General features: G+C 36.0%; 1 protein-coding gene across 2 annotated transcripts in view; it reads left to right on the top strand.

Moving 5' to 3' along the window:
- sgpl1 (sphingosine-1-phosphate lyase 1) overlaps window positions 1-19431 on the top strand; it is a 31320-nt gene that overhangs the window by 5092 nt on the left and 6797 nt on the right. The window contains exons 1-12 of one of the 2 annotated variants that reach the window (XM_030156260.1): window positions 139-285; window positions 1517-1682; window positions 6124-6191; window positions 8279-8426; window positions 8647-8726; window positions 11390-11518; window positions 11601-11689; window positions 12587-12695; window positions 12781-12879; window positions 12971-13117; window positions 17390-17628; window positions 18408-18554. In XM_030156260.1, coding sequence (XP_030012120.1) covers window positions 274-285; window positions 1517-1682; window positions 6124-6191; window positions 8279-8426; window positions 8647-8726; window positions 11390-11518; window positions 11601-11689; window positions 12587-12695; window positions 12781-12879; window positions 12971-13117; window positions 17390-17628; window positions 18408-18554 — 1433 coding nt within the window. In that variant the 5' untranslated portion in view covers window positions 139-273. Of the gene's footprint in view, window positions 1-138; window positions 286-1516; window positions 1683-6123; window positions 6192-8278; window positions 8427-8646; window positions 8727-11389; window positions 11519-11600; window positions 11690-12586; window positions 12696-12780; window positions 12880-12970; window positions 13118-17389; window positions 17629-18407; window positions 18555-19431 lie in introns of those variants that run through there. The other variant, XM_030156259.1, reaches the window with a different exon arrangement.

Raw genomic sequence — 19431 nt, 5'->3', positions numbered from 1 at the left:
GTCATTCCATGAGCCCCAAGATCGACAACAAGCTGTTAAATTGCCTTTGTGCAGACTTAATATCATAAGATGACTTTCTATTTAAAGGCAGACTTCCTGTGTCGATTGCAAAACATCCTCCCCGTCAGTGCGCGTGTTGTGACCAGCTGAAGTGAAGGGGGGCGGAGTCAGATGATAGTTGTCAAGTCAGCTGTCGGCGGTGTCTTACTCTCACCTGGTGACGAAGAGCCTGTTGTAGTCAGTCTGTTAGTGTGAGGGAACTGAACTCTGAACATGTCTTCGAATGTGAGTATCAGACATAATCTACACATTCATCTAGTTTTTATGACTACGGCGTTTATTTAAGGTATTGCGTTAAAATCCAAGGTGAAGGATGATGGAATTTGCTGTTTTTCACACTGGTCTGGCTGTGGTTTTCACTTGTAGCTTCCTGTAAATTTATTCAGATTTATTGTCTGAATCTTTATATCATTACTTACTTCCTTTGGATTTTTCTCATAAAACATTCCCTGTCATAAGCTGTTTTTGATGCTGGTTTATATTTTATTTATTTATTTTATTCATTTATTTGTTTTTGGCAGAAGAAAAAATGTAAAAAAAAAAAATGTTGTGTACAAGGAACTAATGGCAGAGCAAGTACATTAATAAATAAAGGTGATCAAGACAAAATAGCAATTGCTATGTGCATTAGTAATAATAAAATAAATTCAATATGTACCGCTGAAAATGGAGCAGAGCAAATTCTGACTTTTAAAGGTCATAACTGTCGTTCTGTCATTGTTCTAACTCTTACATACGACTTAATTCACTGCTGTACTGTTCATCGTCCTTCAGAGTCTGTTTTAATTCTGCTTTAATGAGGTTTTGCAAGTTTTCTACAAACTCTGGGATCATTTGCATCATGTTTTAGGTCATAACATCCTTCCACTTCTGGAGAAAAGCTGTAATTTGTAAAATAGCTACTTGTTCTGTGTAAAGATAGTAAAAAAAAAAAGTACATTTCTGTTAGTAAAAGGTGGAAGAAGTTATTGATTCAGCAAGTTTTCTACAGCAGTGGAAGAACATTAAGGTCCTATTTCTGCTGATTTTTAAACCACTTTTTTGAATAAAAGAAAAGATTGTGTTACTTCTCATTTTGAAGCATTGTCTGGACCAGATCATACCTGTGAAAGTAGTTTATTACTATTTAAATAGTGAGAAAAAGGCTGTTAATAAAATTAAAAAAAGCTCTGTTACAACCTTTAAAGTGTATGTCTTAATAAATCTGTGGAGATCAAATGATTTTTTTAAAAATTTTATCAGTTTCCTCTGAATGTCTTTGGTTTTTGAACTTAATCAGATATTTGAGGATGTGTTTGTCGCTGTATTTTGTTCTTTATTGGATGAAAGTTGTATTTTTTATATATATATTGAAAATGTCTTTGGGTCGGTGTAGGGTCACATCCCAGAACAGTTTACCCTGAAAGTTGTTTGACTTCTAATGATGTGTTAACTAACCTCTGTGGTGTCTTCTCAGAGTGCCTTGGAGGTGTACAAGGAGATGCTGGTTCTATACCTGGAGGAGGGGCGGCGGCAGATCAACTCACACTGTGCTCACCTGGAGCCGTGGCAGATCATCGGTGCCACCGTCATCACCACTGTGGGAATGTTATGGGTCAAAGGATTCCTTTTCCAGCAAGAAAGTAATTACTCACACACACACATCACACTACATGAAGATGAAGCAGTGAGGAGGTTTTAAGATGGTTTAGAGCAGGAAGAAGATGATAGCCGGTATCTGGAGGATGTAAACTTGTTAGGCTCCGCAGTTTTAAAAAAAAAAAAAATTCAATTTTGATATCAAGATTTCCAAAAGCTGTATCTTGGATGTGTTTAGAGGTAAAGTCATGCTATAAGTGAGAAAAATATGGGGTATGCCCTAAAGTTTATGATAGTAGTAAATGTACTCAATTTGCATATTAATTTGCATATTGTGACATCACAAGGCGGCGGCCATATTGGATTGTGTAACTTTTAGTAAAATTGAACTTTGAAAATACTTGCTGTACTTTCCGGACTATAAGCCGCTACTTTTTTCTCATTTTGAACCCTGCGGCTTATACAGCAATGCAGCTCGAGTATAGATTTTTACAGGTTAATGGCCACCAGGGGGCGCTCTAGCAGGAAGTGCAAAAGTGAGACAGACAGGTGGAAGAGGTGATGCGAAGAGGAGAAGTTTTAAACTTAACTTTTAACAATCATTTTGCGTGTCATGCACAACCCTCATCATGGAAAACGCATGAAGAAATGCATATGATGCAGCTTTTAAATTAAAACCAATCAATGTGTCTGTCTAAGAAGGAAATAGAGCTGCTGCACGGAAGTGCCATTGAGCAACAATGGAGGAGAGACTGAGAAGGTGTGTGATGGAGCCTTTCTGAGGCTGTTCAACTCCGACACTGAAGAAGACGACTGCAGTGGTTTCAATGTGCAGAAGGAAGATGAAGATAGAGATCAGTGACTTTTCTGGGTCTTTGAACCAGCCGTGTTCCTGCCGTTTTACTGCTGTGTTACAGGCACTGTTTGGAAAAAAGCAGTTAAGGGATGTACATAAATATTTAAATAATCTCTCTGTTTACCATCTTTCTGTGTAAATATCTCATGGCACAACGTGGACACCTGCGGCGTATAGTTAGCTGCAGCTTATAGCCCGGAAAGTACGATACATGGTAATTTTCTCTGTGTTTTTGGTTTTGATCCTTAAAATAAATTATCTTAAATATTAGTAGAAAGTAAAATACAGTAGGTTTCTAATAGGTGTCTAATCTAATCTAACCTAATCCACTTCGATTTAGATTAGATAAAATGAGATAAAATAGGATTTTCCTTTATTAGTCCCACAAGGGGAAATTCCAGATGCTGATTTCAACAGTTTTCTGGTTTCAAATAAAGATGAGTTAACTTCAGACATGCATAGTGCAGTTTCATCATCAAAATCTTGTAGGGATGAGGATGATATTGGCTTATTCCTTCTCTAAATTATCATCATATGTGCCTTTTAAGAAATCCACTATTGTAGGTAAAATAAATAAAGTGAAGGTAAAAAATACCTAAATAAATCTAGTTCACGAAACATCAAACTGGGTCATTCATCACTAAATCTGGACCAGAATGGGCTGTTTTTTCCTGCAAAGTCACTAATTCCAGTTGAGAAGCCATACTTTATCATATCTGTTAAGTTCTGCCAGTGTTAGCAGTTTTAAAACCTTCTATCACTGCTGATTAATGGGTCCGTGTCTTTTTCAGACCAGCAGACATTAATTCAAATGGTTTTTATAAACTGCGTGAGGTGATTTGAGCTCCCTATTGATCAGTTTACCAGTGTATATTTTAATTGCTTCTCATTTCATATCTCTTGAAAGCAGAGCAAACTCCTTTAGCACAATCTTTATCAACATCATCATCATAATTGCTTTTGATTTAACATAACGGTGAAATACTTTCCCACTTTGTGCACATACAATACAAGGGTCGGCTGAAAAATCCACAGGTTGATTCTCACGCCCTTTAGGATGTCACCTTAAAGACATTTGACCTCATGAGTCCTTCATTCCGTTGAGTGTTTTGTCATGTTTGGAAACAGGAGGACATCACATGGTGTCAAATCAGGTGAGTGTGGTGGAGGGTCTGGTGCCATGGCAACCACTGCCTTGTGACGTGGACCATTGTCCTGATGAAACAAGATCAGCTTCACCCAATAATGTGTAAAGACACCTGTTATCCACCAAATACAGCCACGCCTCGAAACTAAGACCGAAATGAGCTGCATTAAACTCTGAACTAAATGTCTGTGCAGCATCTTCAGTCAGGGGTCTGGGATCAAATAAAACCAGTCATATACATATATATTAGTATTCCAACTATAGATACACCAGTAACAGGCCTGTCACAGATACTAGAGTTAAATATTTAGCAAACACATCTCCAAGCTGTGTAAAAAAAAAAAAAAAAAAAAAAAAAAAAAAACAAAAGTTCCAGTTTAATCAGAATTTCCACCTCATTTTCCTCATCTTTACTTTGATGCACTTCATTTAAAAAAAAAAAAATCTTTCCCTGTCAGGGATATTCACAAAAATATCTGCACACCAGAAAACGACAACATAAAGCTCTTGCTCAGTCTCTGTAAACGTAATCTGACAGTTTACAGATGCCTTGTCAAAGTTGGAAAGAGCAAATCATCAAGGCTTATTTTATCAAAATATCAGGATGGAACTTTCACAGCACAGACCTTTTGCACATTCTACTGCACTGTGCCTGGAAATGTACCCTGGCCTTATGGATTACTGATAAAGCCCCCACTCTTAATCAGTGGAAACAAACTCTGTCTAGTATTATTCCATTTGAAGCTTTCTCTACAGCATTGAAGGATGAACCCTTTTAATTTTTCCAGACCTGGGATCCATTTCGTGACTACCTGGGTGTCTCTGCACCTCGCAGGATGAGGTCAGGGCTTATCGATCTGGCCTGGCAAAAACATGTAGAGCTATAATTTGATATGTCAAACTTTTGGAGGTATTATGCTGTCTCTTTTGGAACTCCCTAAACTCTTGTCTTTTTTTTCCTCCTCTCTGGGGTTTAATCATCTGTATGCTATGTACTATTGTTAGTCCTTTTAGTTTTACTTTGTCCTTGTCACACCTGCTTTGCAAAAAAAAAGTTAAATAAAAATATGTTTGAAATAAATAAATAAATAAATTTATATCAGGATGAGAAAAAAAGACTTCAGAACTACCTTACATTAAAAGATCCAGATGACAGGAGTGAACCTCAGACGTTCATTATAACTCTAATGATTTTACTTTGACAGTGGAAATTTGTGCTCGATTGCTTCAAAAGTCGTCTGGTTTACACTCAGTTTAAGATGTTGGCAATGAAAACTGGATGATATGGCCAGAAGTTTTAATTATGGATGATTGTTTACTGGTCGTAAGAGCTGAAGACAAAACATGATTGAAAATGCTCTTTCTTTACTAAAACTATAACCAAATATATACCTTTAAAAACACATTACAATAAGTAAACAAGTTGCATTTTCAAGTTTTGTAGTGCAAGAAAGGTCTCAACATGTTGAATTTATTCATTATGTTGCCCAACTCTTGCTAACACCTCACACCAGCTTTCTTTTTATATCTTTGGTACTTGCTTTTCTTTGTCCTATTCCTTTGTACATTTCACTCACAGATCAGGGTTTATTTGACCTCCAGCTCTTGACAAAACTCTAATGAGGTCTTCATGAAAAACACAGGAAACAATTGGCTGAACCTCCTTCCACTTATTTTCAACCAGGAAAAACTCAGTTAATATAATAATAAGTTATTATTCATGTTTCATCTGTGCACATTTTAATTCTGCAAGGAAAAAATGCAGTTTTTATTTCTTTTTCAGACTGGGTTCAGTTCCAGTAAATGTCTCTGCTTCTTACTTTTAATCAATTTGTGGCATAAAATGAACTGAAAAAGACTAAAATCGCAACTATTGTCTCAAAGTAGGTGGCAGGGCTTTATTTAAATTTTTTACAGAAGTGTCATATTCATACTAGCCTTCAGCTACATTTTTAACATATTATACATATCTTGAATATTTGTAGTTAAAATTTTACACATAACTTATCACATACCTTTACGTTTTTATTGTTAATATTTGGTTTCGAAAATATTTTGTGATATCGGACCATAAAAAATCCAGAATTCTGTGGCGTTTGTCATTTCACAGTCAACCAGTGAACTTCTTCAGCCTACCCTCAGAGTCTTTTACTGCCGTACTGGTTTCTGTCCTACATTACCTGACAAACACCCTGAATCAACAAGAATTTCTTGATCTGCTATCAACCCATCACCGGTTAAATTCCTCAGGGCCCAGGTCGACTCCACCCGTCTTTCAAAGCGCTCAGAGTCGGTCAACATGAGGCTTCTAAAGGGGGAAATAAGTGAAGGATCTGAGTGCTTCTCTAATGTGAATAAATACTTTGTGGGCGCGATCCTGGTCTTGATGTGTGATTACAGACCAGAGTCAGCTGCCTGATGTTTGTGGTTGATGATGTGCCAACGTTTCACCACATCTGCTGCCTTGTTTTTTGCTTAATAGGTCTCACATCCAGAATCAAGAAGCAGTGTTTTCGACTCATCAGAAAAATCCCCTTTGTTGGCTCGGCTGTGAGTATCAGTGGCTAATGTCTTCCCTCTTTTTCAGCAGATGTGATCTGGTTCTGTGTCCACGAGCTCTTATGAGTCACTGTTGGATGACTGAGCAGGAGGGGGGAGGGGGGAGGGAGGGAGGGAGGGGGGAGTCAGACCTTTGGCACACTTCACATCGTGCTCTAGTGATAACCTTCGGTTACTTTTGGTCATTATGTCACTAACAGTTCACTGTCAGGCTTTATCAAAGATTTACATCAAGACTGGATTTTGCAACAGGCGTCTGGTCACGTTCAGAGCTGATCCAGGATCTGCTGCTAGAATAGAATAGAATAGAATAGAATGCCCCTCTAAAAAGAAGTTAAAAAAAATTAACACAAGATACTTTTGCTTGAATTAAGCAAAAAAATCTGCCAATGAAGCAAATGAAAATTATCTTGGTAAGATTTCTTGAAATCAGATTTTCAAGATCTGTTGTCTAAAAATAAGTTCTTATATCTCACTGAAAAGTTACTCTTTAGGTGGTTATGTCTTATCATAAGTGTGATGAGATATTTTGACTAGAAATGAGAAAAATACACTTAGTAAGATTTTCATTTTTTCCAGTGGAGAATAGAATAGAATATTATCTTGTGTTCTTTCAGAAGCATTTGTTTTAGATTTACAGTGATATCCTCTACTTTTGATACAGTAACTGGAAAAAACACAGGTACAGTAAAAGTGTTCATTATATGGGCATTTATGTAAAATACAGTATGGATTTCACACAAAAAGCATATTTAAGTATTTGTTAACATTAACGGGTCAAAACACGGTATTCGAAATCTCTCTGATGGGACATTTTAGAGACAATTTGACAGATTAGTGTTGCTAAATGACCCACATTTTTACTTTTAAATTCATTTTTGCTTTAGTTGGACCATAAGGGATTATCCAAAACAAGGAGCTACTTTATATTGAAATAAATGTTGGAATGGCAATCAATTAACGTTCGCTCTCTGACGAAACATAAGAGTGTTTTGACCCTAATAAGGTATTTGTTTCACTAGATCTAGTAGTGGTGAGCTATTACTTAAGTACATTTATACATTTATATAACTTAGAAAAAAATCTTGTTCTACTGTGAGAACAGAGTAGGACACAGCCCAGTACTATAGACTAGAACAGAACGCCACCATTAAGAGCAGATTTTACTTGATAAGATTAATGTCCATACAGACCCATGTAAACCCTTGGTTCATGCTACACACTTTAAGTGTTCGGTGTTAATCTTATACAAGGGGAAAGGGTTTCTGGAAGGAAAGAATGAAATGGGAAATATACTTGTTATTTCCCACTAACTCTATTCTAGGTTATTGTGCATATTTTTGTTACTTCTGTCATTGTATGTGTATGAGTACTGTATAAGTATGTTTTTGATTTTTGTTTGTTTTTCTTTACATATATGTAGAAGTTATATACATGATGTAAAATGTTGATAAGATAAAGCTGCCTGAAAAAAACTAATAAAAAGATAATTACAAAAAAAGAATAGAACAGAACACAATGCAACACAGTATAACAGAATAGAACGCAACATGAGTACAGTACAATAGAACAAAACAACATAGCACAATAGAACAGAATCGAATCGAATCGAATAGAATAGAATAGTCTTTATTGTCATTGTGTGCTACTCCAGTCAGTGCAACAATATGAATAAAAACCAATATGTCATCAAATAAGAATAGAGTGAAAATACAATGAAAATTAAATTACAAAAACTGAAAGTCAAATAATAGAATATAATATTTTACAGAAAGGAAAATAAGAATAGAACTATAGTAGAATAAAATGAAAACAGACATAAAATATGAATAGACATAATATTTAACAGCATTAACAGTATGTATGTCTGTGAAGGAGTCAATAAAAAGTGCATTTGTTCGATAAATACTTAATAAATATTGCATTGTTATTGCAAGAACAGAGGATTATTGCACAATGTATTGCACATAATTCCCATTAATACAGGGTGATTGCACATAATTTGGAGCGGTTGCATGTTACATTAAGGGAAGATGCATTTTAGGTACTGACATGCCTGGGTTTATGCTTCCAAACAGATCCAGAGTCAGCTGAACAAGGCCTTAGATGACATGTCTGTGAGTTTGTGCTCACTGAAGGATGGGATGACCTACACTCACCAGCTGCCATCCAAAGGCCTCTCTCAGAGCCAAGTCCTGGATGAAATCAGACAATACCAGACTCTGAGTAAGTGATCATTCATACCTCGGCCACATCACGCTTCATTAACTTCACAGCTGCCTTCCTTAAAAGCTTTCCTAATCTGCTTTCCCAGCAGTTTGACGTAAGGATGTTAGGAAACAGGCTTTAAAGGCTGTGATCTTTACTTGTGATGTGCTTTTTTTTTTTTTTTTTTTTTTTTTTTTTTGAGGGCAGTGATTTATTAAGATGGTGTCTGTTGTTGCAGATGAGGTGCAGTGGGAGAAAGGATGTGTTTCTGGTGCAGTCTACTGGGGGGATGAATCGCTGACCAAACTGCTGGTGAAGGTATTCATGTCTGCACTTGCACATTCCAAGCATAAACTCATAAAGATCTGTTCTTAGCTGCAACTAGAAGAACACTCACTATCAGATAATACATTGTCTCATAAAGTTAGATAAAGAAATACAATGGGTTCCTCCTTTTTTTTCCATTTCCTGCCTTTACACCGAACAAACCAAGAGACAGTCACAATTTAAAAGATGATCTTAAACTAGTGCAAGAAAACCAAAGTTCAGCTGTACTTTCTTTCCTTTATTTCTTTCCTTTGCTTTCCGCAGAAAGGGACATTTCATAAAAAAAGTATACCTGTAAAAACTATTATGAAGGCAGTTATTTAATGTTAAAACAGCTGATAATAGCTATAAGGTGCTGTGCTGGAAAAAAATTGAAAATGACCGTTAAAAGTGCTTGAATTTGACCTTGAAAAATACGTACAAACCCTGAAAAGGTCTCAAAAAGTCTTAAATTTAACTTGTAGAAACCTGTAGGAACCCCTGTTCATGATTACCCACACTTATGGATTTTATTTATTACTTTTATAGGGACTTTTGTATGGACTTAAATATGCCAAAATATAGTAAAAATGCCAATAAGAGAAAACATCACAATTAAGATGAAAGTTGTGTTACTGGGCTTGGGTTAAAGGAGTGATATTTTGCTTTTATAAATGGAATTCTTCATTTTCAAACATTTCCCTGTGGTCTACATAAACTGTCAATGCTCTGCTTGGGTCTGAATTCTTCATTAATTGAACTCCACAGGTCCATCTTCAACCCTATTTTTGAGTAATGACATGAGAAAGGTGGTTTTAAGCGCTGGCCCTTTAAATGCACATGACCCCAGCCCCTTCAGGTTGTTGACTGTGTTTTCTGTCCCGTTCAACTGCTTGAGTTCGTTAATACAACCAACAACTAAACATTTTAGGTAATCGGCTCAAAGTTGGGACATATTTTCAGCATAGACTACAACCGCTGCTGCTGACAAACAAATATGTTGTAGTCAGAAAAATGTTCGTTAGAAGTCCTGACCTTATATGTGTGAATGTCATGATGTAACTAGTTATAGATGTAACAAATTAAGCAGGAATTCAAACAGGTTGTAGAAATCCACTGGGTTGTTGCTGGAATTAACTCTTTCAGTGCCATGGGCCGATTAAATCGGCTTTACGAATACAACCTTTAAAGTGCCACGGGCCGATCAGATCGGCTTTGGAGAACACGCCATATTTGTGTACAAACAAACCATCCACCCCCATTTCTTTCTCACATTTCGATGACGTTCTTTCAAATCTTCTTGCAAATTACGATCAATAATGAATCGGCTGCGTCCGGTGCGTTTTGAATCTAAGTAGCAATCGGTCGGATGTTACCGAGCAGTTTTTGACCAAGGAAGAGCTCGCGTTTCATTTTCTGCTTGGGAAATTTTATGAATGAATTTATGAATGAAATCATATGCAAATTAGATGGCCATTTTGTAGTAATATCGTAAACACAGCAATCTGTCAAAACAGTCCCATCTGCTAGAAAATGAGTTCTGATGACGATTCAGGCTTCGATTATAAAAACGACGCGAAATACTGAAAAACGGCCAAATTCTGTGGCACTTTAAAGGCTTATTAGCCCCTTAACTGTCTGGCACTGAAAGAGTTAATATAAAGATAGTTTTGCAGCACCTGGAGGGTTCAAATTCAAACTGTACGAACTATTAGGGTCCAAGTACACAAATAAATGAACCACAGACTAATAAAAGTGGGTTCAGCATTGTAACAGGGCATTAAATTGTGCACAAATGTTTATGACTGAGAAGTTTATGATGTGAATGTATATTGTTTGTTACCCCCGCCTGGAGGTATTGTGATCACTTTGCTTTGTGTGTTTGTTTGCTTGTTTGTTTGTTAGCAACTTTACGGGAAAACTATTCCACCCATCTTTACCAAATTGTACCCACAGATAGGCCTAGGTCCTGGGATGAACCCATTAAATTTTGGGCCAAGTAGGCCAAAGTTCAAGGTCACAGCAAGATCACAAAATATAAAATTTTCCTATCTCTCATCATTGAGCAATTTTCGAAAATTCATCAAAAATTCAAAACGACTCCGATTAGCCTCCAATTTGATCCACCCATAGCTTATAACAATATCTTGTATCTGGCACAAAATTGTCCACATCCACTGTGGAATGTGGACTCTGTGGACATTTACATTTAACATTGAAAATCCCATTTACCACACATTTTTTATTAGAGCTCAACAAATATTGATTGGAATTGAATATAATTTGACATACACATGACTGGTACCAAGCTTCAACTTTTTCTGCTGTATGGAACAACCTTGAAACTGTTTAATTTAAAAAGAAATAGTCGATCCACACATGCACACTGTTCAGGGTGCTTGGCGAAGGTTTGCGTTCTCTGAACACTTGTTCGTAATTTTTGTTGTTTTTTTGTGTTTGCTTTTGTTTACAACACTTGTAATACTGCAGGTGCCTTTGTTAGTGAGGTACAGGTCTACATACTTGATATAATTGTGGGTATATTTACAAGTGTATGTGTGCATATTTAAAAAAAATGTCAATAAATATATTGTTTAAAAAAAAAAAGTGGGTTTTGCAGAATATGACCCCTTTAAATCACTAGGGTTTTGTTCCCTGTTGTTTCTCCCATGTAGGTATATGGAGATTTTGCCTGGAGTAACCCCCTGCACCCAGACATCTTCCCTGGTGTTAGGAAGATGGAAGCAGAGGTTGTGAGAATGAGTTGCACTCTTTTCCACGGTGGACCGAACTCCTGTGGCACAGTGAGTTCTCATGACCACACACACTAATATTAGATCCAAGTGGTGGATTGTTTAACTTTACATTTACCTCTGTTTCCATCAGGTTACCTCAGGGGGAACGGAGAGCATCCTGATGGCCTGCAAAGCCTACAGAGACATGGCGTATGAACGAGGCGTCAAATACCCTGAAATGTAAGTTCATATTCACTCAATAGGGTCTATGTAATGTCTGTTTCTCAGTCAGCTGTCTTTTCTACTTCTTATACGGGTTTATTTATGTTCATTTCCAACAAAAGTCGGAACATTTAAGACAGAAAAGTTAAATTTTTACAGGCATTTCATCTCTTTTATGTCTGTTTAACCTGTTAAACCCTGGGCAAGTTGTTTCTAGTTGGAATCATAGGTAACACAAAACAGAATAGAATAGAAAAGAATAGAAAAGAATAAGCTTTGTCATTGCAAAAATACTACTGTACAGTGCAATGAAGTGTAGTTTTTTTGGTCTATGAAGAAATAAATATATCTTACTTTTTAAATTTATTTTATTTTATTCTTTTTTTTTTTTTTTTAATCAAGATCTTTTTATTGAAGTTTTCTCAATATAATAATACAAGTGCAGCGCTGAATGGACCTTACAGAAATCTGAAGTAAGGATGGATGTAAATCAATTGCAGCTAGCACCACAGGCAAAAACAAAAAAAAACAAAACAGAACAAAACAAAGCAAAACAGAGCAAACAACAGACTGTACATAAAATAATCCCTCTTCAGGCATTGCCAGTGCACAAGACATAGTAAAGGATCACTACCTATTTTATTTTATTTTATTTTTTACTTTATGCTTCTTAACTACTCCATGTTCTATGTATGCACCAAACCACTGAAGCAAATTCCTTTTAATGTGAACCCTGTTTACTTACATGGCAATAAACTTGATTCTGATTCTGATATAGATTGTGTATGTTGCTACAAGCGTCACATAGCATAACCATGGCAACACAGACGGAACTGTGGTACCGGGTTTAAGAGATATTCCTGTCAGACACGTTAAAATGTTCTAACTTGTCACTGTTGTGTTCCGTCCCTTCAGTCTTGCACCCGTCAGCGTCCACGCCGCCTTTGACAAAGCAGCGCATTACTTTGGGATGAAGCTTGTTCACATTCCCCTGGACAAGAGAACTATGAAAGTAGACGTGAAGGTGAGAAAACAGTCGGCAGAAACGGCTCTGTGTGTTCATAGGCGTCGGTTATTCTCATACTGTTGCTTCTGTGTGACTTTTAAAGGCCATGAAGCGCGCCATCAACAGGAACACCGCCATGCTGGTTTGTTCAGCGCCTCAGTTTCCTCATGGAATCATGGATCCTATTGAGGAAGTAGCTAAGGTTAGAAACCAAAGGCTTTTTTTCCTCTGAAGATTTCCTGTAGTGAAAATACAGAAGTGAACTCTCACTCTTTCCCTGGCTGTGTCTCCAGCTGGCTGTGCGCTACAACATCCCGCTGCATGTGGACGCCTGTCTCGGTGGTTTCCTCATCGTCTTCATGGCCAAGGCCGGGTACACACTCGCCCCGTTTGACTTCAGGGTAAAAGGTGTTACCAGCATCTCTGCAGACACGCACAAGGTAAGAGGGCGCCGCAGTTCCCATCAAATCAGTACCAGTTTTCTGCTTCAACATGAAACACAGAATTTCAACATGACGAATAGAATAGAATAGACTTTATTACCATTGTGTGTATATTATATATAGAAAAGTTAAATTTTTCACAGGCATTTAATCTCGTTTTGTGTCTGTTTAACCTGTTAAACCCTGGGTAATTTGTTTTAAGTCTGAATCATATGTAACACAGAACAGTGGAGTAGATGAACAGAATAGAATAGAATAGACTCTACGGGTTTTTAACCACCTGCTGGGACAGTTTCAATCAATCAATCAATCAATCAATCAATCAATCAATTAATATTTTTAGTAGAGCCCTTTATACAACACTTAAAGTGACCAAAATGCTTTCCAATAAAATCAAAGCATATAATAATCAATAATTAAAACATTATAAAAGCAATAATAAAAAATACAATAAAAACAAAAAAAAGTAATGCAAATACAAGTAAAGATACAAATTTCAGACTAAACACCGTCAGGATTTTTTTTTTCCTGGTTCCATTTGCACCATCGACAGGTATACAAAGTCATGTAGCATCAGATAAAGCAACGACGGTTCTACAAAATATACGAGACTCACAACAAGATGAATGAAGCTGTGATCATGTGGAGCTACATTTGTGGTTTTACACGTTTTACCAAGTCACATACTTGTTAATGCTGCATGAAGTTTCCATTCATCTGGACACATCACCCAGCGTTTCATACGTGTTGAGAAAGAATTTAACCTGAAAGAGAAAATAAAAGTCCTTCTGAAAAGTATCTATTAATAACTTAAACTTTAAAAAATATATATACGTATATATTTTTTTTTATTTAAGGTTTTTCAATATAACAGCATTGAACAAACACCAACACTACATCTTTATGCACATACAGAATAATAAAATAACACAAAATAAACTATACAAAAAAATCCATCCACACACATAACCACATATGTATTATAAAATAAAATAAATAATAAGTAAATAAAACAGCTGCCAACAATGATCAATATACATGGACACACTCAAACATCCCCAGGGGTCAATAACCTAAACTTTTAAGGCATTTTCACACCTGCTGAGTTGATGAGTTTGGAAACCTGCATCATTTTCCCTTTTGGTTCAGTTTGTTTTCACACTGTAAAAAAATCCAAACCAGTCAAAACGCATCAATACAAACTATATGAGAATATTCACTCATCTTGTTAGTCCAATATGTCTCTAATGAGAACAGGAACTGACTACTGAACGGTCTTCTGTTTGGATCCTGTGATTATTTTTAGACAAACACTGATCTGTTGTTGAACATGGAACAGGTCGTTGTTGCTGGGGTTCACATGTTCACACTGTCAAAGATCAAAGTAAAGAGAGAAGAATCCAGTCGTTCACTGTTTCATTATTGATGAAAATGTAACAGCCAGTGTCGGGTTGACTTCCAGTTTGGTCCGGTCTAGAGGCCTAAACTGGTTTGATTAATTGAAACCATCTGAACCTACATTTGTCATCATGAAGGTTTGGTCAGATTAAAAAGTGTTCTACATCAGCAGCCTGATGGCGACAGTGTCACAGCGATAGTCCAACTTTTCTTGCATCTTTAAACTACACCACAGGTGTCAAACATGGGATCCTTAACTTTTTGTTTGTAGTCTGTGTACAACCTGAACAACATCTGAAGAAAAATAAGAGCAATTTCATCAATATTGTGTCTCAGCTTATTATTAACACAACTTATAGATCACAAATTCACAAAACATTTAGTATCAGGTAGAATATTGTTAAAATTGCACTTATTTGTCTTCAGACGTTTCAGGTTGTTCATATTTGTTTATGCTATTCACATTTTATTGTGAAAGGATAGTTTCTAAATGTAAATATTTTTAGAATTTAATTTGACTTTCTTTTTTGACATTACTGAAAAGACAAAATTTTGAGTTGTCATTATTTATAGGTTATTATTCTGTTAGTTTACTTCAGATCACATTGGTCTGTGTGTGCCCCCTAAACTAAAACCAGTTCAACACTATGACTATTAATATCTTCAGTGTAATTTTTTGCACTGAAGGGCCGGATTAGACCCTATGTTGGGCTGATTTTGGCCCACGGGCCGTATGTTTGACACCCCTGCCCTGTATAAGCAGGCCAACAGAGCTGAACATTAACCTGCAACTCACAGGAGGATCACATTTTATCAAAGGGAGGGGAAGATGGATGATTTGTTAATTTTCTCAGGGGTTTATGTGCTTTAGGGTGTGAATGAGGAACTAAAGCTGCATCACCGTGACGACACGTATGGCATGTGTGTTCAACTAAATTAACCCCAACTGTCACAACAACCACAAACGTGTCGCACAACATTCACTTTGTTTGTTTTGGATCGTATTATGTCACATCATAATTGGTTAGTCTATGGATGAGAAGTTTTGAGGACATCGCAGAGGTTGTCTGATCACTATGGAACTGTTCTGACAAAATTGTTTTTCGAGTTCATGAATCACTTCTATAGGAGTCCATTTAAAGAGATGGAAGAGATTTAAGAGGTTTTATTGTCATATGCAAAGGATGAAACAGTTACACCATACAATGAATTTCCTGTTTACTATCTCTCCTTCCACAGTTACGCAATTTTAAGAATAATATGCCTCAATTTATTATTTACACACATACATAAAATCACAAAACATTCAATAATAGGTGTAGTATTGTTACTTTTTGGGGATTGGAGTTTGGAACTACAATGAGTTCTGTAACTACATGCTGTGTTGAGAAATCTGATGTTTAAATTTATGTCTCACCTGAATCATTCAGAAAATACTGTAATTTTATTGCTGACTAATCTTGCATGTAGTGCTGTACGTTACACATCTCTGTTCTGGAAACACTGGTATGACTGCCTCTTGAAAGTATAGAGGGTTTTTTTTTTTTATTACCTCCGCCAAGGAGGTTATGTTTTTGCCAGGGTTTGTTTGTCTGTCCGTTGGTGTGCAACATAACTCAAAAAGTTATGGACAGATTTTGATGAAATTTTCAGGGTTTGTTGGAAATGGGATAAGGAAGAAATAACTAAATTTTGGTGGTGATCGGGGGTGGGGGGCCCACGGGGGGAGTCACTGATCAGCCTTGGCGGAGGTCTGCGCTCTCCGAGTGCTTCTAGTTGTGTTTGTATTTATCTGTTTGCTTTTTAATGTGGACCATGTGTCTGTAATAAAGCTTATCTATCTATCTATCTATCTATCTATCTATCTATCTATCTATCTATCTATCTATCTATCTATCTATCTATCTATCTATCTATCTATCTATCTATCTATCTATCTATCTATCTATCTATCTATCTATCTATCTATCTATCTAAATAAACAATAATAATAATGTATAAATCTATGTTTTAGAATGAAACAAGTAAAATTACATTAAGAAAAATGTTTACGTCTACAAACTATACATTAAAAAATGTGAATAAAATGAACAACCTGAAATTTCTTTAGAAAAATAAGTGCAATTTTAACAACATTATGCCTCAGTTTATCATTTATAACATGCACTATACAGTCACAGAAAAAATTATTCGACCATCAAAAGTCATCAAAAACAATGGTTATGCATTCAAGTACTAACTCCTGTGTGTATCATGTGACTAAAACAGACAGAAAAGAAAACATGGAATGTCTAAAAGCACTGTTTTTGTCAGTACAATGCCACAGATATTGATGGAAGAACTGAAGTGATTTTGGTTATTATCAAGAAAATATGGAAAATGGAAAGATATCAGCTCTGAAATTAAACTACTATGAGCTATTTTTATTGTTATCATTATATTTGTCCAAACAAATGTACTTTTAGTTGTACCAGGCATTAAAATGAACAAGAAATTGAAGAAAACAAGGAGTGGTCTAGTAAGTCTTTCCGCAACTGTAAGTGTAAACATAATGAGTGTAATTGTAAACATTTTGATGTAATTTTACTTTTTTACACTAAAGCTAAGAGAAAAAATTGGAGTTGTTATTATAATAGTGTTTTACCGGTCTGATCCAGTTTCAATCATATTGTTCTGTATGTGGAACCTGAGCTAAAGTGATTTTGACATCATTGATTATTTATATGTTCAGTGTAATTTTTGCATTTCTCAAATTCATCCCATGGGCCGGATGGGACCATTTGGTGGTCCGGTTTTGGGCCTTGAGCCGTATGTTTGACACCCCTGTTCTAATACCCAGTATCTGTTTTGCATTTCTCTGCTCCTTCCCAGTATGGTTACGCCCCCAAAGGTTCCTCTGTGATCCTGTACAGTGATAAAAAGTACCGTCAGTACCAGTACTTCGTAGCTCCAGACTGGCAGGGGGGAATCTACGCCTCGCCCTCCGTCGCAGGTTCAAGGCCTGGAGGAATCATTGCCGCCTGCTGGGCGACCATGATGCACATGGGAGAAAATGGATACGTAGACGCCACGAAGAAGATCATCAGCACAACACGAAAAATTAGAAATGAGTAGGTCACCTGCTTATCGACTCTGACATGTGACTCTGTAATTAGGATTTATTGATCAAACACTGAAGATACACTATATGGACAAAAGTATGTGGACATGTTGAATTCAGGTGTTTCTTTTCTAACGGGTCTGGGATACAAAACAATAATGACTAATGTCAGAATATAGTTTTATATGGGGATAAATATCATTGCATTGGTTAGTTTGGTTTAAATTGTTACCTTTGTTGTTTCTAAACTATATGGACAAAAGTATTGGGACACCTCATGTCTACAGCTGTAAGGTGTCCTGTTACTGATGATCTGAGATAAAAACAACCATATTTCCTTAAAGTTTAATGGGAGATTTTTCTTCCTCAGTGAGATGTAGATTGTTAGTTGTGGTAGAATTTTTTTATTTACAGTCAGAGCAGGAAAAATATATTAGAAATTTATAGGTAGAACATTTAAAATCATAGTCATGAATTTAAAAAAAAAAAGACATTTAGTAAAAACCATCTCTGAGTCATTTTGGAAACAAAGATAACAATTTAAACCAAACTAACCAATGTAATGATATTCATCCCAATATAAAACTGTATTCTGACATTAGTCATTAATGTTTTGTATCACAGACCCCTGTTAGAAAACAAACACCTGAATTCCACGTGTCCACATACTTTTGTCCATATAGTGTAAGTCTGACTGTTGATCATGTTACGTATGAGTCAAGCCGTTGAACTTTGATCATAACTTATCTTATCACCATTTCCCTGTGTGTCCTATTTTCCCTTTGACAGAATCCGCAAGATAGACGGCGTGTTTGTGTTCGGGGATCCAGAGGTGTCAGTGGTGGCTGTAGGCTCAGATGTTTTTGATATTTTCCGCCTTTCCAATGCACTGACGTCTAAGGGCTGGAATCTGAACACACTGCAGTACCCGTCGAGGTATGTGTCTAAAAAAAACACAGTACGCACCGTGACGTTTGAGCCAATCGTAGTCTCACGATGGGATTATTAAACATACACAAGAAATACGTCATAAAAACTAGTAATACACAAGTGTTCTATGTATTTGTCTAAATCAGGGGTGTCAAAGAGTTAGTTCAGGGGCCACATTCAGTACAATGTGATCTGAAGTGGGCCAGACCAGTAAAATAATGTTGTGATAACTTATAAATAATGACAACTTCAAACCTTTCTCTATGTTTTAGTGCAAAGAAAGTACAATTTAATTCTGAACATGTTTATATGCACAAACTGTCCTTTCACAAAAAATGTGAATAACCTGAAAAACCTGAAAAATTTCAAGGAAAATTTGTGCAATTTTAACAACATTCTGCCTCAGTTTATCATTTACACATGTACATTACAACATACAGATCTCAGTGGATCTACAAATACACAAAACATTTAGTAACAGGCAGAATATTGATAAAATTGTACTTTCTTTTCTTAAGACATTTTATGTTCATATTTGTTTAGGAAATTCAGTTTTATTTTTTAAAGGATCGTTTCTAAATGCAAATACTTTCACATAATTGTACTTTTTCACACTAAAATAAAGAATAAAAATGGAGGTGTCATCATTTATAGTTTTTTTTTTTTTTTTTTAATTTTACATTTTGTAATTCAAATTTTTATTCAGAACATTTTCATAAGATATGATACAGGATGTCAATGGTACAAAGTACACTATTCTCCTTTTTTTTTTTGAAAAGAAAAAAGGGTATTAATAATGCTCACTGAAAGGAAGAAAAGAAAGAGAGAAAAAAGTGTAATATGTAAAAAATGGATAATAATGATATTTACAACTTTGTATACA

Source organism: Sphaeramia orbicularis, chromosome 15 (genome assembly GCF_902148855.1).
Source record: "Sphaeramia orbicularis chromosome 15, fSphaOr1.1, whole genome shotgun sequence".
In the NCBI taxonomy this organism is placed as follows: domain Eukaryota; kingdom Metazoa; phylum Chordata; class Actinopteri; order Kurtiformes; family Apogonidae; genus Sphaeramia; species Sphaeramia orbicularis.
This window is presented reverse-complemented; position numbering and strand designations above follow the sequence as displayed.